The sequence below is a fragment of the Narcine bancroftii genome, chromosome 2 (genome assembly GCF_036971445.1).
Source record: "Narcine bancroftii isolate sNarBan1 chromosome 2, sNarBan1.hap1, whole genome shotgun sequence".
In the NCBI taxonomy this organism is placed as follows: domain Eukaryota; kingdom Metazoa; phylum Chordata; class Chondrichthyes; order Torpediniformes; family Narcinidae; genus Narcine; species Narcine bancroftii.
Genome location: NC_091470.1, coordinates 295,594,125 through 295,618,737, shown reverse-complemented (window position 1 = coordinate 295,618,737; position 24,613 = coordinate 295,594,125). Strand labels below are relative to the sequence as shown.

The 24,613-nt window shown below is 38.6% G+C and overlaps 1 protein-coding gene and 1 long non-coding RNA gene across 2 annotated transcripts in view; one reads left to right on the top strand and one right to left on the bottom strand.

Annotated features, from left to right (window-relative positions):
* Positions 1–15,550, top strand: part of rab2a (RAB2A, member RAS oncogene family) — a 77,606-nt gene extending 62,056 nt beyond the window's left edge. Inside the window, exons 7-8 of the mRNA XM_069921421.1 lie at positions 6,485–6,553; positions 14,381–15,550. Of these exons, the coding sequence (XP_069777522.1) occupies positions 6,485–6,553; positions 14,381–14,476 (165 nt within the window). The 3' untranslated portion in view covers positions 14,477–15,550. The remainder of the gene's footprint in view (positions 1–6,484; positions 6,554–14,380) is intronic.
* Positions 1–24,613, bottom strand: part of LOC138755444 (uncharacterized) — a 60,853-nt gene that overhangs the window by 29,098 nt on the left and 7,142 nt on the right. The gene's annotated exons all lie outside the window — the stretch shown is intronic.

Sequence of the window (24,613 nt, the reverse complement as noted above, 5' to 3'; positions counted from 1 at the left end):
TGTTTTAAAGAGTATGTATGTAACCTACTCTAACAAACCTTTCCCAATTTATCTCCCAAAAACATATACTCTGTCACAGTACGAAGGCAAATTGAAATGTTTACTCGGTGGTAGTTCGTTTTAGTAACTTTTCACTTTTGAAAAGGCAAGGTTAAATCCGGTTAATAAACCTAGAATAAATTGGGTATTAGAGTTGTGCAATCCTTCAAAGGTATTAAAGGAAAATCCATGATAAAATAGATATGTTGCCTAATTAGGCATCTTTAGGGCTTGTGATCTTGCTTCACATGGGATCTTCCCAGATTACTAAAAAGCTAGAACGAAGAGTTATTGGTGAAAATCAAATGAACTGCAGGTATTGAATATCTGAAATAGAACAACATGTTGGGAACATTCAGCACATCAGAGCTTGAGAACAGTTGCTCTGTATTTTGCTGCTCTGAGAATTATTGTCTATATTTTGTCTATATTCCTACTCTCTAACTGCTTCTATTTATTCATTGAAAAATAACCTTGTTACAACATATCTCCAGGATCATCCCAGTTTTACCCTATCAGAAGCATCCTCACAATTTAAAAATGTTCATGTACATTTTTTTAAAATATATTATTTAAGGGTAAGCAGGTCTGTTTTAATGTATTTAAGTGTATTGGTGACTGCCATGTTTTATAGGGCAAACGCAAGGTAGAATAGGTATGTGTTCCTTTTGTCCAGGATGGCAGTAGCGCTTGCAGAGGGGGTGGTTAGGGGTGGCAGCGCTCAGGGCGGGGGCCAGGTAGCATCTTAGTCCCTGGGGGGAATCCTTCCCTCCCCTGATTCTGGGGACAGGGAGCAATACCATGCTCTCCAAAATGTCACCTTCGCATCTAAGATCGGGGGGTGGGGGGCGGCTTTTTTGGAGTGATTAGTTTTTAGTAAAAATAGGGGTGTCTTGATTGTCATCAAATATGGTAATTTGTTGACCCTGATGTGGAATACAGGTTGTATCGAGAAGCATGGAATTTGAAACTGCAATTAGCAATTTGTAGAGTTGGTGAAGCAAAGTATTCAAAACACAGATTCAGTTGACTTGTGTAGAGTAACTTTAGTTGATAAGGCATTTGCAACTATTTAATTTTGTACTGGCTGTGAGTCGAATTCACTTGTTCAGAGCCCATAGTCATTTAGGGGAAAAAAGTGTCCTTTCCTGAAATTCTCAGTGATTATTTTGGGAGCAAATTTGTTCAATACTTTTCAATTATGCAGTTGTTTTTAGATGTTCACCATGAGTACAACCAATAAAGAAATAAACTCAGTTTGGGAACAAAAAGCAGCTTTTAATTTTATTCATTACAAATGAACTTTCTTGCTATTAGCAATGTTCTGCAGTTAAGTGTATCGATTTTCCTTTGCTGATTATCAAAAAGTAATTTTCAAAGTTGATGTGGGTTGTATAATTGGTTCATTACTAAGTTGAACCAGTCAACGTTACATTTGAATTACAAATACAGTAGATTTATTTTCTGCTCTCATTACCTGGGACTGAACTACTAGTTTGGCCAATGTCTGAGGCTGTTTCATAATCTGAAATTAAACAATATAAATGTGTCTAAAGACATATTTGAGTCTTGTTCTCCAACTGATCAATGTTGGGACAGTGAGAATAGAATTATTAATATACAATATATCCTGCTTTATGAAATTAGGACATTCCTACAGAACTTTTTGTAAACCCAAATGGTGTTAAGCAAAGAAGTGATTACCAATGATTTCTATGTGAAAATCTTTTGTTCCCAGACCCAAAAAAAAAACATTTCGTATCAAATAACTCTAACATATAGTAAATGCAGGAATGGCATGATAAATATACAGTCTATATAAAGTAGAAATAATATATATACAGTGTAGTTTAACAGAATTGGGAAGACAGAAAATTGTGACTGCCCACCCCACCTGCCTTTCGTAAAAGCAAAAATCCTTTAATAAAAGTGAACACTGGTTTCTTCTTAAAAGCAAATTTGTGCAAAGCGGGGTTGACTTGTAATGAGAATTTTTATTATTGATGGAAATGGGTTCAATGCAGTGAAAATGCTACACAGATTTAAAATAGTCATCATTCTATTGAACAGGATCAAGGGGCCAAATGGCCTATTCTTGTGGAGCAGTAAACCAGTTCAGCTATTGCAGTGCACACAACTTTTTTAATACCTGGAATTGAACTTGGGCCAGGCCAAATTCGCTAATTTAGCACTTCTGGCTGAAACTGTTTGTATGCTGGGTTCAGTGATTGTTGAGGAAGGGATTGTTCATGGAACAGTAATAGTGCAGCTCAATTCACAGAAATGTGGTAAGGCTGCAGAATATGATGCTGAACCATAATTTACATGTATGTCTGTACCATGTTTCTGCTGTTTAGTGGACCTGTCTGTACCATGTTTCTGCTGTTTAGTGGACCTGTCTGTACCATGTTTCTGCTGTTTAGTGGACCTGCATTCCTAGAATGCAGCCTTCCCTAATCTTTGGTTTCTTCGCTTTACTGGTCTACCCGTTCTCTTTGCTTCTGATTAAATCAGGATAGATTTTCTTACTGATTGTTAGTAATGTTTAGCTCACAATAGAATACAAAATGATCGTGCATAGATCTTCACATTGAGCTGTTAAATGTGTGACAAATCTATTTTGGTTACCGTGGTGAAAATCTCTCAGTGATGGAACGTAATGTGATGGGATGAATAGACTTTGTACAGCGACTGCCCAATGGTCATAATTGAATGGATTTGTGACGAGTAAATTAGGAATTATTAAAATCAATGAATGGAGGTGCATTGGTCTTAAAAGGGAGAAGGTGATGATTCATTGTCTGGTGTGAGTGAAAGAGGATGGAAATATTATTGTTCTGTGTACCAATAAAATTTGTTTTAACATATTTTAGAAAATTAAATGGGGATTAGATCCAATAGTTCAGGAAATCTGCTCATTTGGAACTAAATCCTGAAGTTATGGAGTTTCAATGTAGAAAATTATGCTCCAGTTTTCCTGAGTAAAGGCTGAAATATGCTTGAATGGAGCGCAAGACATGGCATGGATTAGATGGACCAATGCCTTATTTTGATCATATACCTGTATGCAACACAAGTTTCTTGTTAGTTTTCTCACTACCTTTCCAATGTTGACAGAGACCATCAAATCGGGGACATTGAAAGTTCCCAATGAATGTGGTATGTTCCTTTCTCCAGTGCTACTACTTGAAAGGACAAATTTGCTAGCTAAGGTGGGGGGGACAGTTTGTAATGAAACTTTATTCTTTGTTTAACCTAATGCCATGTGATTTCATGGTTTTTGCAGTCGTTGACTCCCCATAGTGTACTGTCATCAATGGTTGAACTGCACTGGTAGAACAGAACAAACTCAGTGATAATTGGATACGATTTTCTTAATTTAAAAAAAATATATAGACATGTAGCATGGTAACAGACCCTTCTGGCCCACAAGCCTGTGCTGCCAAAATACTCCAATCAACATACAACCCCTCAAATGTTTCAAAGGGTGGGAGGAAACTGTGAAAACCATAGACATGGGAAGAATGTACAAACTCCTTACAGATATGCCGATTTGAACCCTGGTCTCTGGCCCTGTAATAGCATTGCGTTGACTGCTACACTAAATGTGATGCCCTATCAGATGAAAAGAATGCTTACTCCAAGGCTTTTGCTTGGTTGCTCTTGTGGGGAAACTTGGCAAATTTGTTCTAAAGATATTTATTGGGTGGTCTTTACAGGATCACCAGCTTATACTGCTTATAACAAACAAGAAAATCTGCAGATGCTGTGATTGCAATTAATAGACAAGTGCTGGAGATACTCAGCAGGCAGGGCTTGGGCTGAAAACTTCGGTTATATATCTTTGCCTCTTATGGATCCTGTGGGAACTGCTGAGTTTATCTTGCACTTTTGTGTATTATGCTTGTCAAATTGATTTCCAAAATGGAATTCTGGTCATCTGATATCCAGCACTGAATAACAGATTTCAGCATTACAAGTTAAGGATCAGGATGGGTATCTATGTAGAGCCAGAGGAGATGGGGAAAATCTTAAATGAATATTTTGCAAATAAGTTTCCTGTAGAGCAGGATAAACAGGAGTGTACAATGAGGTAGGTAAATGAAGATGCCCTGGGGCATGTTGCATCAGTAGTGAAGAGCTAATAGACATCTTGGATTGTATCAAAGTGGATAAGTATCCAGGTTCAGACCAGATGCATCCCAAAACTTTGTGGGAAAGCTAGAGGGAATTTGTTGGGGCTTTGACAGACATTTTTAACTCATCTCTGAGAACAGGAGATGTTCTGGAGAATGGCAAATGTGCCCTTATTTAAAAAGGTCAATCAGCATAAATGCAGAACCTGTTAGTCTGATGTCAGTGGTGGGGATTCCGAGAGATGAAAATCTATCAATATTTGGATGGCCAAGGGAAAATTGAGGAGAGCCAGCATAGATTTGTGCATGGGGAAATTGTCTCTTGTGAATGATAGAATTTTTTGAGGTGACAAAGTTAGATGAGGGCAAGATAGTTGGTGTGATCCACAGTATATGGATTTTTTATAAGATCCCACTTTTGAGGTTGGTATAGAAGGCTAGGGAATATGGGATAGGAGGCCGGCTAGCCAATTGGATGAAAAACTGGGTTAGTGATGGGAGTCAGAGTGGTGGTAGAGGGCAGTTTCTCAGACAGGAGGACCATGACCAGTGGACTGCTTCAGGATCCTTTCATTTTGTAACATGTATAAATGATTTGGGCAAGAATATTTCTGGCAAGGATAGTAAGCTTGCTAATGACACAGAATATGTACTCTGGTGGACAAGAAGGTTGCCTAAGTTTACAATGGGGACGAGATCAGACGGGAAACAGCTTAGAAATGGCAGATACAGAATGTCTTGGAGAATTGCAAGGTATTGCATATGGGTAAATTGAACCAGGTGGGGCTTGTTCTGTTTAAAGCATTGCCTTAAAGAGGTTTATCATACAGAGGGTCCTTGGGGTGCAGGTATATAGCTCTTTAAAAATGGCAACAAATATTGACAATAGTGAGGAGAATGTTTGCAGTGCTTGCCTTCATTAGTTTAGGCATTGAATACAAGTGTTGGAACTTCTTGTTAAAGATTGTACAAGATGTTGGTAAAGCCAGAGTAGGAATATTGAATACTGAACGAAAGGAAGGGTATTAAAGGGAAAGGTATAGTTTAGTTGCTATTATTAGGCAAGTTGAATTCTCATGAGACAAGAAAAACTAAACTTGTTTTTCTTAGTGTTTGTAGGTTGAGAGAGATCGTGTAGAGGTTTCTAAAATTGAGGGGCACAGAAGGTCTGTGATGGTTTTTGTCCAAGAGTAGGAGAATCTAAGACATGAGGGCATAACTATAAGGTTGGGGGGGGGGGGGTGCGGGGTGCTAGATGGGATTTAGAAGGGATGTGAGGTAACAGTTCACTCAAATGGAACAATCTGTCAGTTCAAGTAATAGAGGACGGTACCGGTATATTCGCTTCCTTTTAAGAGGTACTTGGATAGCTGCATGGATGGGAGGGGGTTGAAGGGGTATGGGCCTAATGTGAGCAGGTGGAACTAAGCAGGATGGAAAGTTTGGCATGTGGAATCAGGGCCTGTGGGCCATTATTACACTACGACCCAATCAGTTTTTGTTCTTTTTACACTTCAGTTGAGTCAATATATTGGAAGAAACATGGTTATTATAGATTAATTCAATAACTTGTTTCATATGTTTTAAGGAACCGTTTAATGTAGTTCCATCCTTCTGTGTGTTTTTATATCTCTGAGATGACTTGTGTGCTTTTCTTAAAATTTTGTATATAAGTTTATATGTTAAACTTAAAAATATTTTATAAAGAATATATTGGAAGTTACTAGCCATAGTCAATATCCATTGGTATCTTTGGCAAATGTCTTGAAGTGCATTGTTTAGATACAGATACTAAATATAGTACTGGCATTTATACAAATAGATTGTTATTAGAGCTAATGATAAATGTATTTTAGAGAGGTAATTTTATTATGGCTGAACCTAAGGGAATGTGTTTGAATGCCATTCCCTTCACTGGGTTTAAGTTCCAGCATTGTTTATGGTATCAACTTTTGATAATCTAACTGAAGGATTCAGTTGGTTTCATCTTTTGCTCTGGCTTCTAGCATTTGGTATGTTGCATTGGTGGAGGTCTGAGTGCAAGTCGTTTGTTCCTTGTGACTTGTTTGGCTAACTTCCAAACCTTGATTTGTCTAGAAGTTGTTCCATTTTCTATTTTATAAATGGTAAATTGATCTCCAAGATTTATTTATTTGTTGCCATTTTTCATTGCTTTATGTCTGTTTGGAAATAGGATCATTTGTGTTTTGCAGACCATACTGGGTAGTGCTGCAGTGTTGAGTGATTGAAATGGATAACTATTGTAGTTATTTTGATCTTTAATCCCACTTTTATTTTTAAAATTTCAGGCATTTATTAATACAGCAAGAGAGATCTATGAGAAAATACAAGAAGGAGTCTTTGATATAAATAATGAGGTAAGAACCATTTTAAAATTTGTGTGGATGGTGTTGAATGTTTGCTTCTCCAGGTAGCAGTGTTGCTTAATGAAATTCAAGATTTAAAAAAAAAGTATTGATATAGTGCATAATCCTAACCCTACACAACCCAACCAGATGGAATTCATTTTTTTGTCGTTAGAATTAATTTTGGGTATTAATTACACATTAAAGAGAGAAAACTGGGAAGAAAAATGAAGTGTTTGATTAGTGGAAATGGAGTCATATTGCATCTGGAGATGAAAGTACAGATCTGATAATCTTCATTTTGAACATAAACCCATAGGAATGATCCCACAGCTTACATGCCATGAATATAAATACAATGAGCTTGATTTTTAAAATTAAAAGCTGTAACCTGATTGCAGAAATTTAATTTTAAAATTTAAATTTAGACATGTAGCATTGTAACAGGTGCTTTTGGTCCAGGACCCTGTGCTACCAAATTACACCCAATTGACCTTCAGCCCCAGTACATATTTGAATGGTGGGAGGAAACAGGAGCTGTGGGGGGTGGGGGTGATAAATCTATGCAGACACGGGAAAACTTGTATTTAAAAAAAACTGTGTCCTGATCGCTGACGCTGTAACAGTGTTGCGCTAACTTTTCTGCCCTATTTTTGTGGCTTGTTGCATTTGCTTGTTGAGAATATTCTGGGCATAACAAGTTTTCTGGACTGTTGAGGCACCATTGGGAGGAGAGAGAAAAATAATTGAAGCAAGCTTATTAATTCATGGTAACTTCAATCATGTGGGGTTAAGAATATCTCTTATCTGCTCCAATCTCTTCCTCCATTCAATGTACATTTCCTAAATCTGACTTTTTAAGATTATTTCTGCATTTTGCATCTATAAATTAACATGCAAATTAATGAGATTTTATTTAAACTTTGGATGCCATAGCACGCTTCTCTGTGGACCACAAAGATGACAAAACTTGGGTCCTGTTAGCATGTTTAAATACTAAACTTAAAATTGTGAATTATCAATGCAGTGAGATGTAATTTTCACCTCAAACATTTTTAAAATGAGTTCATTAATTTGATTAAGTTCAGTTGAAATTTTAGTTGGACAGGAGAACATGAACAGCTTCTAGAGCAATCTTAGGAACCAACACCAGAGGGTGTGCTGACCAAACCAAAAAGAGGAAATTAATTACTGAAATGGCTGTCAATTCAATATACTGTAGTTGGAATTGGGTACGAGCTGCAGCTAAATTCGGTCTTTGTGTTCATCAATCGTGTAACATAAACAAGTAGATTAAACAGTAGTTACTTCTTAGAAATTAATTTTTAATTGTCTCAGGTTGGTGATATTAGCTGTGGTCTAATCTTTTGACAGTCAGGATGTCTGTTGAATCCAAATGCATTATCTCAATCAATAAAAAGACTTGGGGGTGGGGGGGGGTTGCTGTTAAAATACATAGTTCCATAAAAGTGGCAATGCAGGTGAATGAGATGGTGAAGAAGACATTTGACACACCTTAATCAGTCAAGGCATTAAGTTCACAAGCAAGTTTGTTGTGTTACAATTGTACAAGATGTTGGTTGGTGAGATGGAGCATTGTTGTGTTGAGAAGAGTATTCAGTTCAGTGGGTTCACAGAGAAGAGTCTGGGCACAAGTGTAACAATCACACTTTTATTAACACAGGAAATAAACTGGAGAACGTTAAAAGGTATTCAACCACTATTTCACTTAAGCAATGATGTAGACATTCACCTCGGACTTTGGTTAGACTTTGACAATTGTAAACCTATACTTGACCCACTCACACACTACAAACAGGGACTCTTAAGCACACATTTGATTCCCTGTACCAACGAGATTGCTGCTCTCTGCGAGTACCAATCTATTAAAATAGATACTAACGGTTCAGCTTCAGTGTCATGGACACCTTACCCACTACATTTCAAGTGATGACCACAGATGCGACCTGGCTTGGACCACGAGGCAGAGAAGAAAAATGTGCTGTGTGTTGGTGTTGTATACAGTGCTAATCTGAGCTCAGAGCTAATAATGACCCTAGGTGATTTAAATTAGCCATTGGCAAGGTGTGCACTAATGTGTGGCCAGATTCTAACCTTGATTAACAGGTGATGTGACTTCCAAATAAGTTTCAAACAGGGAGGACACATGACCATCCACAATGCACACGTTCCAGACAGGTGGGGAGGCCACGTTTCCTCCACATACAAGTATTGTGTGCAGTTGTGGTTTTCCAGTAATAGAAAAGAGTGCAGAAAAGATTCACAAGAATGTTGCAGGGCCTGGTAGACTTGAAAGGAGAGGGTAGATAGGCTGGGACTTTTCTCTCTCGAGCACAGGATACCAAGGGAGGACCTATTAGGTTTATAAAATGAGAAGCATGGGTAAGGTAAATAGAGATGGTCCTTCCAACAGAATGTTGATCAAAAACCAGAGGGCAAGATGCAAGGTGATTGAAAGATTTAAAAGGGACCAGGGGGTGCCTTCACACAGTGGGTGGTCAGTATGTGGAATGAATTTCCAGAGAAAGTGGGGCAATCAGAATGTTCAAAAGGCATTTGGACAGATATATGATAGGAAAGGATAGAGGTTGATTTTTAAAATTAAAAGCTGTGAAAGTTGGCCAAACACAGGCAACATGGACAAGTTGGACCAAAGCTATTTCAAAAATAGACTTGGGGGTGGGGGGGGGGAAACTGATCCATACTGTTTTAAACATTGTGATAAACAGCAATAGAGATAAGACTGGGTGTTTTCTTGGGTGTTACTTAAGACACTGATAACAAATAATACTGATGGACCAGTGATACTTGAAGGTATTGATTGTCATTAGAGATCACTGCTGCAAGATGGTACAAAGTCTATAGGGAATCACTGGATTTCTTGATGGTTGTTTTAATTTCATGCAAGGTGGCTTGTTGCCCTTTTTAATATAGAAATTTGTGTGGTCTAAATTAAGTTTCATACAGATATTAGAGACATTGTTCCATTTCAATTATTTGCAACAATTGTGAATTGATTAGGATTTGGTCTATGTTGTGTTTTTGAACTGGATCAAAAATATTGCTAAAAATGCTTTTGCAAACTTTCCACTTTAAAAAAAAAACACAACTGCAACACTTTTTGACAATGAACACGGTTAACCTTTGGGTGATGTGCTTTTATTAGAGCTAGGTGTGAGATTTATCAGGAGTATACTGCATGATTGTTTTTTTTTAAAAATAACTTGTCCTTTGCTTTTAGTTCACATATGTGATTTTAGTCAACTTCAGTACTGTTTGGGATATGTTCTCGGGAATGAGAAAATGGATTTGGCCTGAAACTACGTTATTATAGTATCGTACATGGAAGTGATTTAAATACTGACATAGCTATTGTCAGAAAACTGACATGACTTCCTGCCTTCCCTACTGCTGTGTCAGTAATTTTGATGAAATCTCTATTCTCTCCTGGTGCTCCTGCAACAATTAATGTAGTTGTCGTGGTCTTGCCAAAAAGATTTGTGTGAAGTGAAGCGGTAATAATATGCAATGGCTGCCTGAGAGGATGGGTGTCGGGACGAGTGAGCTGCAGGGTTCCGGGCTATATTAGTGATTAATGGTTAAATCAGACCTCACATTATTTCTCTACACATGACTTTGCTGGTTTCCTCCACATTACTGCTTGTGATCAGATCACTGATATTCCTGCAGGAGTCGAGTGGAAGGCAGAAGTTGTGCTAGATTCTCAGAACAGCAATGCACACTCAAGTTGCATTTCTTTACAGTGGGTATGAATTGAGTGTTTTAAACCACAAGTCTGCACCGCGTAATAGATGAGTGTTTTCTGGAGCAGCACTAAGTGTTCTAATTGTATTATTCTTGGGCATTCCTTTGTAATGAACTCCACAAAATTTAGGTTGGTTAAAGCTGCTTGTGCGTGGTAAACAGAAATTGCTAACACCTGAAGTAACGGTGGAAATATTGATGGAGAATTGGATGTTTTGTCAGTCATGCTTTAGCAGTGTGTTTTGGACATATTAATTCTGTATTTATGCTCCAATTTAAAATTCAGGAGTAGGTTGTTTCATTTACACTAAATTTAATTCTGAGGCCAAACTAGTTTTTCTGTTAGCAGAGTAAAGGTTGGATCTAGTTTAATGTCAAACATTTTTTTCATGATTGTTAGTCTTTCGCCTTGAACCCTATCCAAATAGGCATCAGTGTGAAAGCTACCTAATCTATCAGGGAATTGATTTGCCTATCTCAAAACTCCAATTCTTCCAGTAAAAGTAAAATCAGTGTAATTTTGAATCCTTGTTTATTTTAAGAAAATCATGGTCGTGTAACTTAATTTGAAAAGCTTTTACTTCTGTTAAACTTGTCAGAACATTTTTTTTTAAAAACTAATTGTTTGGCTGAGTTTGAAAAATTAATTCCAATATCAATTAATTGAGAAGAAAATGAACTCAGTTCATGATGCATTTAAAAGATGGCATAAAAATATTAATGTATAGTTTTACAAACAAATGATTCTTCTGTCATTTCTCATGTCATCTTTGAAATGACCTGTTACTGTGCTATATGTCTAAATTTAAAAAAAAATGAGTATCTGACAAGAGGTTGAGTTTTTTCAGAAACCACTAATGCTGCTTGTTTGTTGCTTGGATAAGGGCCAAGTTTATGCTGCATGATGTCTCAAAAGGTTGCTACTAGTCCAGATGGATGAAACCAATGAGCCATAGGGCATGTGTTCAATAAGAGGAGTTAGAGTGAACTTAAACCACATCATCTGGTGTAAATACAAAACTGCTGCCAGAAACCCCAAGGCTAATGTAAAAATGGAATGACTGCCAAGTATTTTTTAAGAATCTGAGATTTATCATGGAGTACTTTACTTCTAAGCAAACTTTATTGTGTTAACCATGACTTTGGGGGAGAAAAATAGGTTTAAGGTGTAACCACTTGAGCCAGTAAGTGTTAAGATAAGTCTGTTTGATGAATGAAAGTGCTCTGTGTACACGCGTGTGGGTTCTTGGCAGGCTGCCATGTCTTTGGGGAGTGTTGAGATTATTGATGACATAGAACACTCGTACTCTTGGCATGTACAGCTGATTCAAACTGGCAAAAGAATTGGTGCCTTGAGGATCAGTGTTTTTATATTCTGCTCATTTTAACACAATAGGGAATCGTTTATATGGAGCACCTGTTTAGTGCAAATTGTACACTGACTATTGTAGGTCATTTTTCTAAAGCTCTTGTGTTTCTTAAGGGATAAAATGGGGCATGTTATTGCATATTGTATATTATGTACAACAGAAGCTGTTTCATTATTGTCCAAACAAAATGAGCCCAAATGATTTTTATAAAGAGAGGCTGGACTTTAAAATTATTGATGAATATGATCAAAACTAAAAGAACATTTTCACAGAATTGTAGTTTTCTGTATGCAAAGAAGCCATTCAGACCGTCGAGTCAGAACTGGCTCTGTGAGAACCACCTAGCTACTTTCAATCCTCCACTATTCATGTGGCCCTACAAACTCTGTCCTTGAAATAGCTGTCCAGTTTCTTTTTGAATGCTCCATTTGAACCTGTCACCTAACACTTGCATTGAATTCTAGATCAAGACTATAACAATGTATTGCTTTTCTTAAAAGCCACTTTGACTAGCCAATCTACTTTTTGCCCCCACTGCCAAAGGACACTGCTTCAGATGTCGGGGATCAACAGTTAATGTTCCTTGATGCATTTCTCAATCAGAGATCTTTGCAATCTTCTCATGACAAGAACACCCCCAGGTTCTCCAGTCTATCCACAAAACTGAAATACACATCTCTAGGATAACTTACTTCTACACTTTCAGCCTTCACGTCTTTCTTGAATTGTTGAATCCAGAACTAGGTCTAATACTCAATTTATGGCAGAACCGGTGCCTCTTTTAAGTAAAGGTTTACCAGAATCTACTTGATTTCAAATTCGAAGCAAGTGAAGACCTCTCGACCCCAATCTTTCATTCAACAAGTTAATGGCAGATCCGACAGCTCCATATTATTGTCTTCTCGGGTAACCTTTCATCTCATTAACAAGAACCTACCTAGCTCTTGTATTTGTATTTCGCTTCTTTTGACATTTGAGGAAGAGAATTCCAAAGAGTCTTTACAATCTGAGGACAAAATTACCTCGTGTGTCAAAAATGTGTAACTCCAATTTTTAAATTGTGACTAGTTTTGGATTCTCCCATAAGAGAAAATATTCTCTCTATATCCATCTTGTAAAGACTAAGATTGTGTATGTTTCAGTGAAGTTTTCACTCTTCTAAAGTATGATACAAGCCCATCCTGTTCAATAGTTTTTCCCCACAAGGAGGCCAGCCTATTCTGTTTGTAAAGAACCCCTCTCAACTGCTTCCAATGCACTAACATATTTGCTTAAATAATAAGACCTATACCGTTCACATCTCCAGATATAGTAATATTCCATGTTAACATGCCAACTGTGTTTTTCAATTCCCCTAGCAATAAGTGAGTGAGTTTTTCTAATTGCACTTTCAGTGCTGTACCTTTGTCTTTTGAGTGTATAGCAGGACGTACAGATCTCTTCGCTTTTCTCCATTTTGATACAAAACAAAATCCAAAACTTCGCAATTTCAAATGTTACATTTGTTTCCAATTGTATTTCATTTGACAACTATATCTAACTTGCAATTCCTTCGTCAACTTCTTGTGTTCTCCAATTTTTGTCTCCTTCCTTGAGTAAATAAAGCAATCACATCTTTAGTACCTTTAACAAAAAACTTAATGTCCACACTCATCCCTGTGATACAACGTGTTACAATTTGTCAGAGAAACACCTTTATGCCCAATCTCTGATTTTAGCCAGCCAATATTCTAGCCACACTGACGATGTTATGTCCTGCAAAAGGAACTTTAATTTGTCCTAATAAAGCATCACATTGTTTATGGAAGCCTAACTCCACACACACCTGCTCCCCTTTGTCCACTGCATGTTATTGATTTGGAGAGTTTTAATAAATTGGTCAACATGTTTTTGTCAAACTGTTGACTCCGCCTGATGAGTTCTGCATTTCCAAGCCACATTTTTAATATTAGATAAGGACAAATGTTAAAAGCAATTAATGGCTTTTTAACATCTATTATTGCAGATGTTAAACCAACTCGTATGGTTTCATGTTTTAACTATTTTCAAAAAAAGATGCTTGCTATTTTCCAATCTAATCAAGGGAATTTTAGGAAACTCAAGTCAATTGTCTCAAATGTTAGAACAAGGTCCATAAGAACCTTGAGATGTGACACCTCAATTCCAACTACTATCTCCAAAACACTCCCTTGGTAATTATAATTATCCAGTGGTCCTGAATTTTCCCTTTTCTGTAAGTTGGGAGTGAGCCTTTCAACCCTCTGACTTTTCAATGAGATCATGGCAATTGTGATACAAAGCTGCTTCAGAGATGTTACTCGTATCAACAACTCCAAGAAATTGAAATTATGTTAATATATTTTGAAAGTTAATAATTTCAAAGAAAATTTTCAATTTTTGAGGTAGAGCATTGCAAGCAGATTTTGAAAGGATTTGGAGCTTCTGAGGAAAAAGGTCAATAGAAATTCAATATGGATAAATAATATGCAAAGATTAGTTATTTTGAATAGAAATATGCAGCAAATGTAATTTTTGAAAAATGTTTACCATCAAATAATTTTTTTTAAATTGTGCAATAGTTTTGTGTTTACCAAGATATTAAAATTATTTTTTTTATATCTAGCATGCGGAATCTGTTGCATACAAAGTGCTATTATTTTTATTTCATTTTTGTCCCTTCAAGGCAAATGGCATAAAAATTGGACCACAGCATGCTGCTACCAATGCATCACATTCGGGTAGCCACGGAGGACAACAAGCTGGTGGAGGTTGCTGTTGAGGTTCTTCAACTATATGTCTGCTTGATTTGGGCCCTTCACCTTTCACGCTCTCCCTTACCTGTTCCAGAAGTGAAGCGATTACCATATGGCTTATCTAACAGGATATCCGGAAAGTCCTTCATAAACCTTGTAAAATGTCGTATATTCTGTTCTCAGCAGGAATTTACATAATGACAGGATTTGAAAATTGTACTTGTATCTAATTCATTTTTTTTCTGCTTAACCTTTTGTCTATTTTGCCCTTGACTAAGAATTGAATTGTATTAAACACTACAAATTTCATTTGAGTATTTTAGTTGTGTGGGTTAAAATTGTTATCACTGTTACTTAGTTCACAAAACCAAACTGTAAAAGCTGTCAAATTTCAAATACTGTGGATAAATGCAAGAAGAATGTTTTAATTCTGTATTTATCATCCACTTTGTGTATATATAGTTAAAATAACAACCTTGTGTTGTGCTGAACTTCCTTTGTAGTTGAGCGGATCACAAACATTTTCTGGATGACTACAGCTAAAATGACAGTATTGTTATAGTCCGAAGCTTTGTCTGTTCCAAATTTATGAAGGTTTGACTTTTTGGGCTCACTACCAATTGTTGTTCTGTCCCCATCCTACCCCCCCCCCCCCCCCAACTGCAACCAATACCCATAGCTCACAAATGTAACTCAAGTTAAATGTACATTGTCAGAGACTTCATATCATCATTTTGTCTATTTTAATGCCAAATGTCTATTCAGCTTTTTTTGGAGCCACCCCCTTCAGAAATGAATCAGGTTTGCCTTAAAGAATAGATTGACAAGATTACAACAAATGGCAGCTGAGAGGTTCCTTTTGTTTGGGGTAGTGCAGTGAAATTTGTAGAACTTTTTTCTCATTACACATTTTTACCTGCATGTATTACTTTGACCATAAAAAAATTTAAACATGAGCTTTAAAATTAGATGTAAAAGTGGTGTAAAGTTTTTTTCTTTCTTGGCGGTTTGTTCTGTTTTGTCAGTGAAGATCTTGTTTATTGTACAGGAGTCTTAAAATAATAAACCTGCCAAAATGAAGCAATCTGTCAAAAATTGAACAGGCTGTAGCTTTGTGAACCCCATTTTCCTTAAATTTTTAAGAAATGTGTTTAACCTAAATGAATTAAATGTGCTATCCACATCAAAAATGGCAACTTTTAGTAAAATACTAGTTAATTTTACTGGAAAAACAATGAAAACTATAAACTAAAGCAGGTTAAAGGTAATTGAACAGCAAGGAAGTAATTGATTCAAAAAGTACCCTGAAAGTAATGAGTTCAGTTGCCATTGAAACAGGAGCCATTGTATGAACATAATTAAATGTATTTTAATCAGACAACAAACTTTGGTCCTAAAAAATAATACCAATATTGACTTTTCGTATTGAAACCAGTTCCACATTTAATGAATCTTATTGTATTTCATTTTTATTTCAATGTTGGACATTTCTCTGCTATGGAATTCTTCTACAAGAAGTACAGCTTAGGAATTTTTAAGATGAAAATTTTAAATTGGTTCCTTTATGAATATATATTAGTGTATAGAGCCAAATTCAAGGATTCTAATGCATTTGGTATATTTAATTGTATTGCCACTGTTTCTATTACTGAGAATTATTTAAAATTGCTGAGTTTTTTTTGGGAAATGTTGGTTTAAAAAGTAAATATTTTAGTTGTGGTAAGATAATAGAACATATTCAAACTTTGGATATTCTCTTAAGGAAGGGTAGTGAGATGTTAATAATTAAAATTCAAAGGTAGTTTCCTTGGTGATAGTGTTCCAATATTGGATGGATTCCTTCAATTACGACCACTTGTTAAATTTTTAATCCATTGCGGAATGAGAATTGATGGAAAAGTAGATGCTTCCACGCAAATGGCACTTTATATTAGTAATTCTTAAGAGTGTTGTCAAGATGGAGACAATTGTTATAACAATTTGTGTAAACAACCTGATGGTGTATTTTGTGTTTATGAATGAGCTCATGACTGAGTCAGATTATCTTGAAAGTACCACATTTGTACAATGGAATTGCCAATGGGCTTGAGAATTTGGGTAGTGGTATTCTGTAGTGATAAGCATCTCAAATCGGGAGATGAAGCGTGGAACAGGATTCCTGTCTCTAATGTTGGTGCACCACCTCAATGCTCAGAAAACCATGTTGGATAAAAATGGGTTGGATGCAATTGCAGTCTCTTTGTTGCCAAATAGCCTAATATTTCTGTCAATGTAAGGTGACAGAGTACTTGGCTACTCTATTGGCTTGAATGGGTCACTCGCAACGGGAGATGAAGGACAGTTAAATCCCCATTATCTGGCACTCAATCAACTAGAACCTCAACAACCTTCAAAAAAAAGGGAATAAATAAGAATAAATAAAGTTTTAAACAAAAGTTTAAAATCGTAAATATTTTCCAAAGCAACTCAACCCATTGAGAGCAAACATTCAGCCAGTGGAGCGCCCCGTTGTGTTTGAATGAAATGGCGGCACCAAAGATGAAGATCCGGTCGATGCCACTGGGGCGACTCTCCCAAAATGTCTCCCTATCCCTGCCTGGTAAGAGTTTTTAATTTGTATATCATTAGGTATATTAGTAAGGCTTTATCTGCAATCTTAGGAGAAGGGGTTAATTATGACTGTGGCACGTGTTGTGGCTAGCACAACACTTACAGTGCCAACGACCGAGGTTTGATTTTTAAAGGAAGGTTGCCGAAGGCTGACCGGGGCAGTTTCATGGAGGTGAGTTGTGTTACACTAACAGCTCACTCACCACTGGAGTGACTATCCCAAAGTGTCTCCTTATCCTTGCTTAGTAAGAGTCTAAATCTTAGTATTATGTATATTAGTAAGTGTTTCTATAATCTTGGGAGAGGGGGTTAATTATGACAGAGGCATGGTTTAGCGTGGTGCCTAATGCAACACTGTTACAGTGTCAGCTACTGGGGTTCGAAGTTAAATGTAAATTTTAAGTTAATGGATTTACTTGATTAAAATGAACTTTACATAATTAAAGGCTACAATACTGATTTTTTTCCCCCCAAGTTATATTTTGTACCGTCTTTTAAAATGTGTATTCTTAATGTAGGTATACCAGTTAGGCATTGTAAAAGTGAATGAAGATCGTGTGATTGTAGTAAAAACTGAAATGCTGGAGGAACTGAAACGTCAGCAATACATCTTTGCATTTTTATGGACACTGAAACACCAGTTGAGTTCCTCCGGCATTTTATTGTAAGAGTGAGCCTCAGTCAACTGGAAAATTTGCTCTTCTGGTGCCAGATAATGGGGATTTTGCTGTAGCTACAATTCATTTTGCTTGTAGTGGCCCAAACTGTTTGATTCCCTCGGCCTTCAATAAGCTTAACATTAAAAGATTGACTGTCTCTCGGTCTGAAACAGTTGACTTATGCAGGACTTTTAAGCTTTTTGTTACATAATAATACGTTAAAAAATGTTTGTCTGCTTCAAGGTAGAGTTATAAGCCTGGCACCCTAACAATGGGAGAGAGTGAAGCAAAAGAGAGTCCCTTCATAGTCACAGAGTGATCATAGATTTGTCTGTAACAATCCTGCAGCTGCAGACTCAAATTCACAGATGACCTGAGCTCAAGAACCAAACATCTGACATGATCAAGAAGCCTTCAGCCTGAGCCCTTTTGGGAGACCTTCTTGCCCCTAGCACCCTCTTGAAAGCCAGGAGGCACAACTTCCATGTTAGGAATAAAGGGGGTGAATAGAGCACAGATCAGTTCCTGTAACTACCATGTTGTGGCCATTACACAGACTTGGATGGAGGAAGGGCAGGATTGGCTGATACAGGTACTAGGTACAAGGAATAGGGGGTTGTGGAGACATGTCGGATAGTGGCTACAGAAAGATGTTGCAGTGGGAATGTCAACTGAGATGGAATGGGTGGAAGTCAGAATTAAGAAGGGACCATTTATACTACAAGTAGTCTGGAAGCCCCAAAATAGCCTTCAGGACACCGAGCAGATTTTTGAAATGGTGCAAGAAATGCAGGGTTTTGGGAGATCTTACTTCCCTAATATTGACCAGCGCCTCCTGTAAGAGGAATAGATGGGGCTGAAGTTGTCATGTATGTTCAAGAAGGATTCCTGACACAGTATGTAGACCAGCCGATGAGGGGAGGGGCCATACTGGATCTAATTCTGGGTAATGCAGCTGGTCAGGTGGTAGACTTCTTGGTGGGTGAGAGTAACCACAACTCCCTGAACTTTAGCATAGTTATGGTCAAGGATAAAAACAGACAAAATGGAAAATTGTTTAATTAGGGAAATGCTAATTAAAATGGGATGATGCAGGAACTAATGAGAGTAAATTAGAAACAAATGTTCAAGGGTGAAAGCACAGAACTAACGTGGAGAAAGTTTAGTGACAATTTGTGCTGGGTTCAGGATAGGTTTGTCCCACGAACGGAAAAAATTATAGGAAAGGAACTGGTTGGGAAAATGGGTGAGGCAGCTAGTTAAGAAGAAGGAAGTTTACATTATATAAAGGAAACAGGGAGGGCTCAAAGGAGGCTTGAGGCCTCAGCATGTAGGATCAAGAACCCCAAGATTTTCAGTGTGCATGTGAAGAACAAAAGTATGACTGGAGATGCTCTCTTCCTTTGTCCAGTACCTTCTCACATACATCGGAGATACCTTCCACATCCTTCACTTCTGAATCCTTAGTTCACATTTTCTCATCTTCACCCCCCAAAAGGAAGGTGTGAAAGACTTCCACTTCCTGGAACAATGTTCTGGCCAGTTTATGTCTAACACTCTCATCTGTCTGGCAGAACATGTACTCACCTTGCATAACTTTCAATGTCTTATTTCCTTCAAATTCCATCAATGCCTTTATTTTTGTTGGCTATGTGGAACAGTATTTGTTCCAAAACACCACTCACCATCTCTTCCCAATTACATCGACGACTGCATTGAGGCTGCTTCCTGCGCCTGTACAGAACTCATCAATTTTAGCAACTTTGTTACTAACCTTCATCCTGCTCTAAAATTCTCTTGGACTATCTCTGATGCCTCTCTCCCCTTTATTGGATTCTCTACCCCCAACTCAGGAGATGAGCAATATACTGACAGTTATTGTACTTAAAAGTCACAGACTCCCACAGCTACCTTGACTACATCTACTTTGTCTCCTATAAGCATGCCATTGTTTTCTCCCAGTGTCTCAGACTTCAGTTGGACTCTGACAACAGTAAACATATACTTGACCTTACAAACAAGGATTCTTAAACACACACCCAGTTGCCTGACCAATCGGGTTGCGGCTCTCTGCGAGTGCAGACCTATCACAGTACTAACAGCTCATCTTCAGTGTAGTGCACACATTACCTATGACACTTCCTGTGATGTCCACAGTAGCAACCTGGTGTGGCACAATGTCTGGGCTTGGACCACGAAGCAGAGAGAGAATGTGCTGTGTATAATAGTGTTGTATACAGTGCTAATTGTGCTTCGAGCCAATAAAGACCCTCGGTGATTAAAATTAGCGAAAGGCAAGGTGTGCACTAATGGTGGCTGGAGACCAACCTTGATTGGTGATGTGACTTCTGAATAAGTTTCAGATGGGAGGACGTGTGACCATCCGCAAAACACACGTTCTAGATAGGAAGGGAGGCCACGTTTCCTCCACACATATTGATGGCATGGTATTTTCACTAACCATCTGCCAGAGAGGCCTAAAGTAAACTGGAGGAACAATACCTTGTATTTTGCTTGAGCAGTCAACAACCCAATGGTATGAAATATGTATTTTTTTAAGTAACGATTTCCCTCTTTTTTCCCTACCACTTCTGCTCCTTTCCCATTTTATCCCATTTCTTACCCAACCACCAAATCTCATTCCCTGCTTTGGCTCCCCAGAGGATTCTGCTCTCCAACCCTGGCTTCTTTTGCTGTCTTTCCAGCTCCCCACCCCCCACACTTTTTGGTTTTATCTGATGTCTCTCAATACCATCATTGTTAACTACTTTAATTAGATTCTAACACTGGCAGCCTTTGTCTTCTAATCATCCACACCACCCAGTATGAGCCATCTTCCTCTGCATAGAACAATACAGCACAGTACAGACCCTTCAGCCTTTGATGATGTGCCAACTTGTATAGTCCTTTTTTTTACTCAACCTTCTGCCATAATGCTCTATTTTTTCATCTGTGTCTGAGTCTCTTAAATGTCCCCAATGATTCAGCCTCCACCTTCCAGGCAAGGCATTCCAAGCTCCAACAACTGTTTATATTATTTTTTAAAAACTTGCCCTGATGACTCCCCTAAACTTACCTCCCTTTGTACATGTGTGCTCTGGTGTTTGCTGATTCTGCCCTAGGAAACAGATGCTGGCTATTCACCCTCTCATAATCTTGTAGATCTCTATCAAGTCTCTCAACCTTCTATGCTCCAATGTGAAAAGTCCCAGCTCTGCTAACCTTGCATCATAAGGCTTGTTTCCCAATCCAGGCAACATTCTGGTAAATTTCCTCTGCACCCTCCATAGCTTCCATCTCCTTTCTATAATGGAGGTTTCAAGAACTGAATACAAGTCTGGTCTTACCAAAGATTTGTAGAGTTGTAACATGATCTCTATTTCTGAATTCAATCCCCCTTTTAATAAATCCCAGCATCTCATAGGCTGCCTTAACTATCCTATCAACCTGTGCAGTGACCTTGAGGGATGTATGGATTTGCACACCAAGGTCCCTCTGTTCATCCACCAAGTAACAGACCATTAACCCTCAGCCTTCTGGTTAGTCCTTCCAAAAAGCATCACCTCACACTTACCTGGATTGAAATGCAACTGCCACTTTTCTGCCCAACTCTGCATCCTGTCTTCAACAATCTCCAGCTCCATCCACAATTCCTCCAACCTTCATGTCATCCACAAACTTACCCATTCTTCCGCCTCTTCATCTAGGTAATTTATAAAAATCACAGAGCCAGGGTTCCAGAACAGATCCTTGTGGCACTCCACTAGTCACTGACCTCCAGCCAGAATATTTTCCTTCCACTACTACTCTCTGCTTTCTTCCTAAAATCCAATTAGTTATCCATTCAATTTTCCACTGATCTCATGACTTTCTGGGAATCCTGCATCAGGGACTTTGTCCAATGCCTTGCTAAAATCCATGTAGATCACATCTACCACCCTACCCTCATCAATTTCTTTTGTTACTTACTCAAATAAAAACTCAATTAGACTCATGAGCCACAACCTTCCCTTCACAAAGCCATGCTGACTATCCTTGAATAGACTGCACTCCAAATGCTCATAGATCCTACCCTTAAGAATTTTCTCCATCAGTTTACACAAAACTGACAGAAGACTCACCAGTCTATAATTCCCAGGATTCTCCTAGTTACCTTTTTGTAAACAAGGGAACAACATTTGCCATTCTCCAATCCTGCACCTCCCCTATGGCCAAAGGGGATTTAAAGATCATGGCTACTACCCCAGCTATTCTCTCACTTCCAACAGCAGTGATTTTAAGATCCATCATTTCTGCTTCCTTAATCTCCACATTGTCCAACACACAGGGCTGTTCTATTCGACCTCACCATGATGAAAGTCCTTTTCTCTGGTGTTTACTGATGTAAAGTATTAATTTAGGACCACTCCAACTTGCTCTGCCTCGAGGTACATTTTGCCTCCCTTAACCTTTAGCGGCCCCACCTTCATTCTTGTTATCCTTCTGTGCTTCACATATGTATAGATTGCTTTGGAGTTCTCCTTAATTCGACATGGCAAGGCCTTCTAGTACCCCCTTTGAGCTCTCCTTTCTTAAGCTCCTTCTTGGCTACCATGTACTTCTCATGAGCCCTTCTTGTTTTTGCTTCCTTAATGTACGCTTCCTCTTGTTGCCTGATCTGTTTCGTCAGCCACTGTTCTCTTTTCCTTGTCCAAATGGGACAAACCTATTCTTGAGTAGCCCTTCCCCAGTTAAGCACTTTCCCAGTTTGACTGTTTGTATCCTCTTCCATAGCTATGTTGAAGCTCAGGGAGTTGACCAGATCCTGTAACCTGACCAGCTTCAATCCCCAGAACCAGATCCTGTATGGCCTGGCCTCACCCCTCATTGGCTGGTCCAGGTACTGTCAGGAATCCTTGTGCGCACCTGACAAATTCAGCCCATTCACTATGAGGGAAGTTGAAATCACCAATAACCAACCCTGTATTTCCTGCACCATTCTAAAAATCTGCCTGCTTATCTGCTCCTTGGGGCTATTTGGGGACCTAGACTATTCCCAGCACAGTGATAGCTCCCTTCCTATTTCTGACTTCCACCCACACTGACTCAGTGGACACTTCCTCTGCAGCTTTCTCCCTTTCTATAGCTGTGATACTATTCCTGACCAGAACTGTGATGCTTTACCCCCCCCCCCAAGAAAAACTTCTACCTCCCATCCTATTTTTAAAACACCTAAACCCAAGTACTTGCATCAGCCAATTTTGCCCTTCCTCCAGCCAAGTTCCACATACTGATCCATGCTCTAAGTTCATCCCCTTTATTCCTAACATTCCAGGTGTTGAAATAAACACATTTTAAACCCTCTAATTGGCTACCTTGTGTTTTGTCCCATGCCTATCCTTCTTCTCCAACTCAGAGTATATTGCATCATGTTTTTGTCCTTTCTCCCCTAATCTCTCCCCTCACATTCTGATTCCTACCTTCCTGCCAAACTAGTTTAATCCCTCCAACAGCTCTCACAAACCTGCCCACCAAGATATTGGCACCCTCCAGTTCAGGTGCAGCCTGTCCTTTTTGTACAGTTCAGACCTTCCCCAGAAGAGATCACAATGATCCACAAATCTGAACCCCTTCCCCCCTTAAGCCACGCATTCACCTGCCACAACTTCCTTTGGCACATGCACAGGCTGCCAATCCTGAGATTTACCACTCCGGAGGTCCTGCTTTTTAACTTTCCTAACTCTGTATATTTCCTCTTCATGACATCATCCCTACTCCTCTCCATGCCACTGGTCCCCAAGTGAAACACATTTAGCTGCTTGCCCTTCCCCTCCAGAATCCTGTGAATGTGATCAGAGACATCCTTGGCACTTGGGAGGCAACATACCATCCGGGAGCCTCTCTTAACCACAGAACCTCCTATCCGCTTGTTTGACCAATGAGTCCCCAATCAGGATTGTTCTTCTCTCCCTTCCCTTCTGAGCCAGGGCCAACTTCTGTGCCGGAGAAGTGACCACCTTGACTTGTCCCTGGTTGGTCATCACCCCTCCCAACATAACTAATCCCTGCTTTTCTTGCCTATTCCCCTTATCTGGTATGTTCCAATTAATCTCTTTTGCTTTGCCTCTCCCTGAATCAACAATCTGGTGTGGTCCCCTTTCTTCAGGGGGCGGAGTCATAGGTGAGATGTTCAGTGTTTCTTCCAGCAGTTGGTAATTGCTTTTTCTTTTGTCCTTGATTACTTGCCTTTCAGTACGATAGAGTTTTGAGTATGGCTCATCGAGAGCTGCCATAAAATTAGCCTCTTACACAGTTCCTATCAAAGTAGAATAATGCTCCAGAGCTCAGCTCGCCAAAACCTATTGACAAGCTGCAGTATATAGGCCATGTATGCATTTGCATTCACTGAGGTTTCAGTCAAGCTGCTGTCAATTCACTTAAGTACTTAAAATACTCTAGCATCTTGGTTCTACTGTACAAGGCTGACAAAAGCTGAGCATGGAACCCTATAAAATGTGGTCCACTGTTTGCAACTTAGGAGCCACCCAGCAATCATGAAAATGACCAGTGGCTTCTCCTAATTGAAGGTCTTTGATGATGAAGACCTTTGCACTCTGCTCAAAGCCAAATGGTAAATTAGATCCCTGTCTTTTTCTTCTGAGACTAATCATTTCAAGACATTGGAATGATAACACCAATACTGTCTCCAAAATGTGCAATTCAATAAAACCAATGGTAGTGCTCTTTGTCCATCACTGAGGACATAATGAATTGCCTGCGGAAGCTATTAGTCGCCCACTGGACTCTGATGGATCTCTGGGAAGTGATTGCAGTCAAGATCATGAGAAGGTAATTGAGGAGCTAAATGGTCTCAGGGTAGGTAAATCTCTTGGATTATATGGAATAGATCTTTGG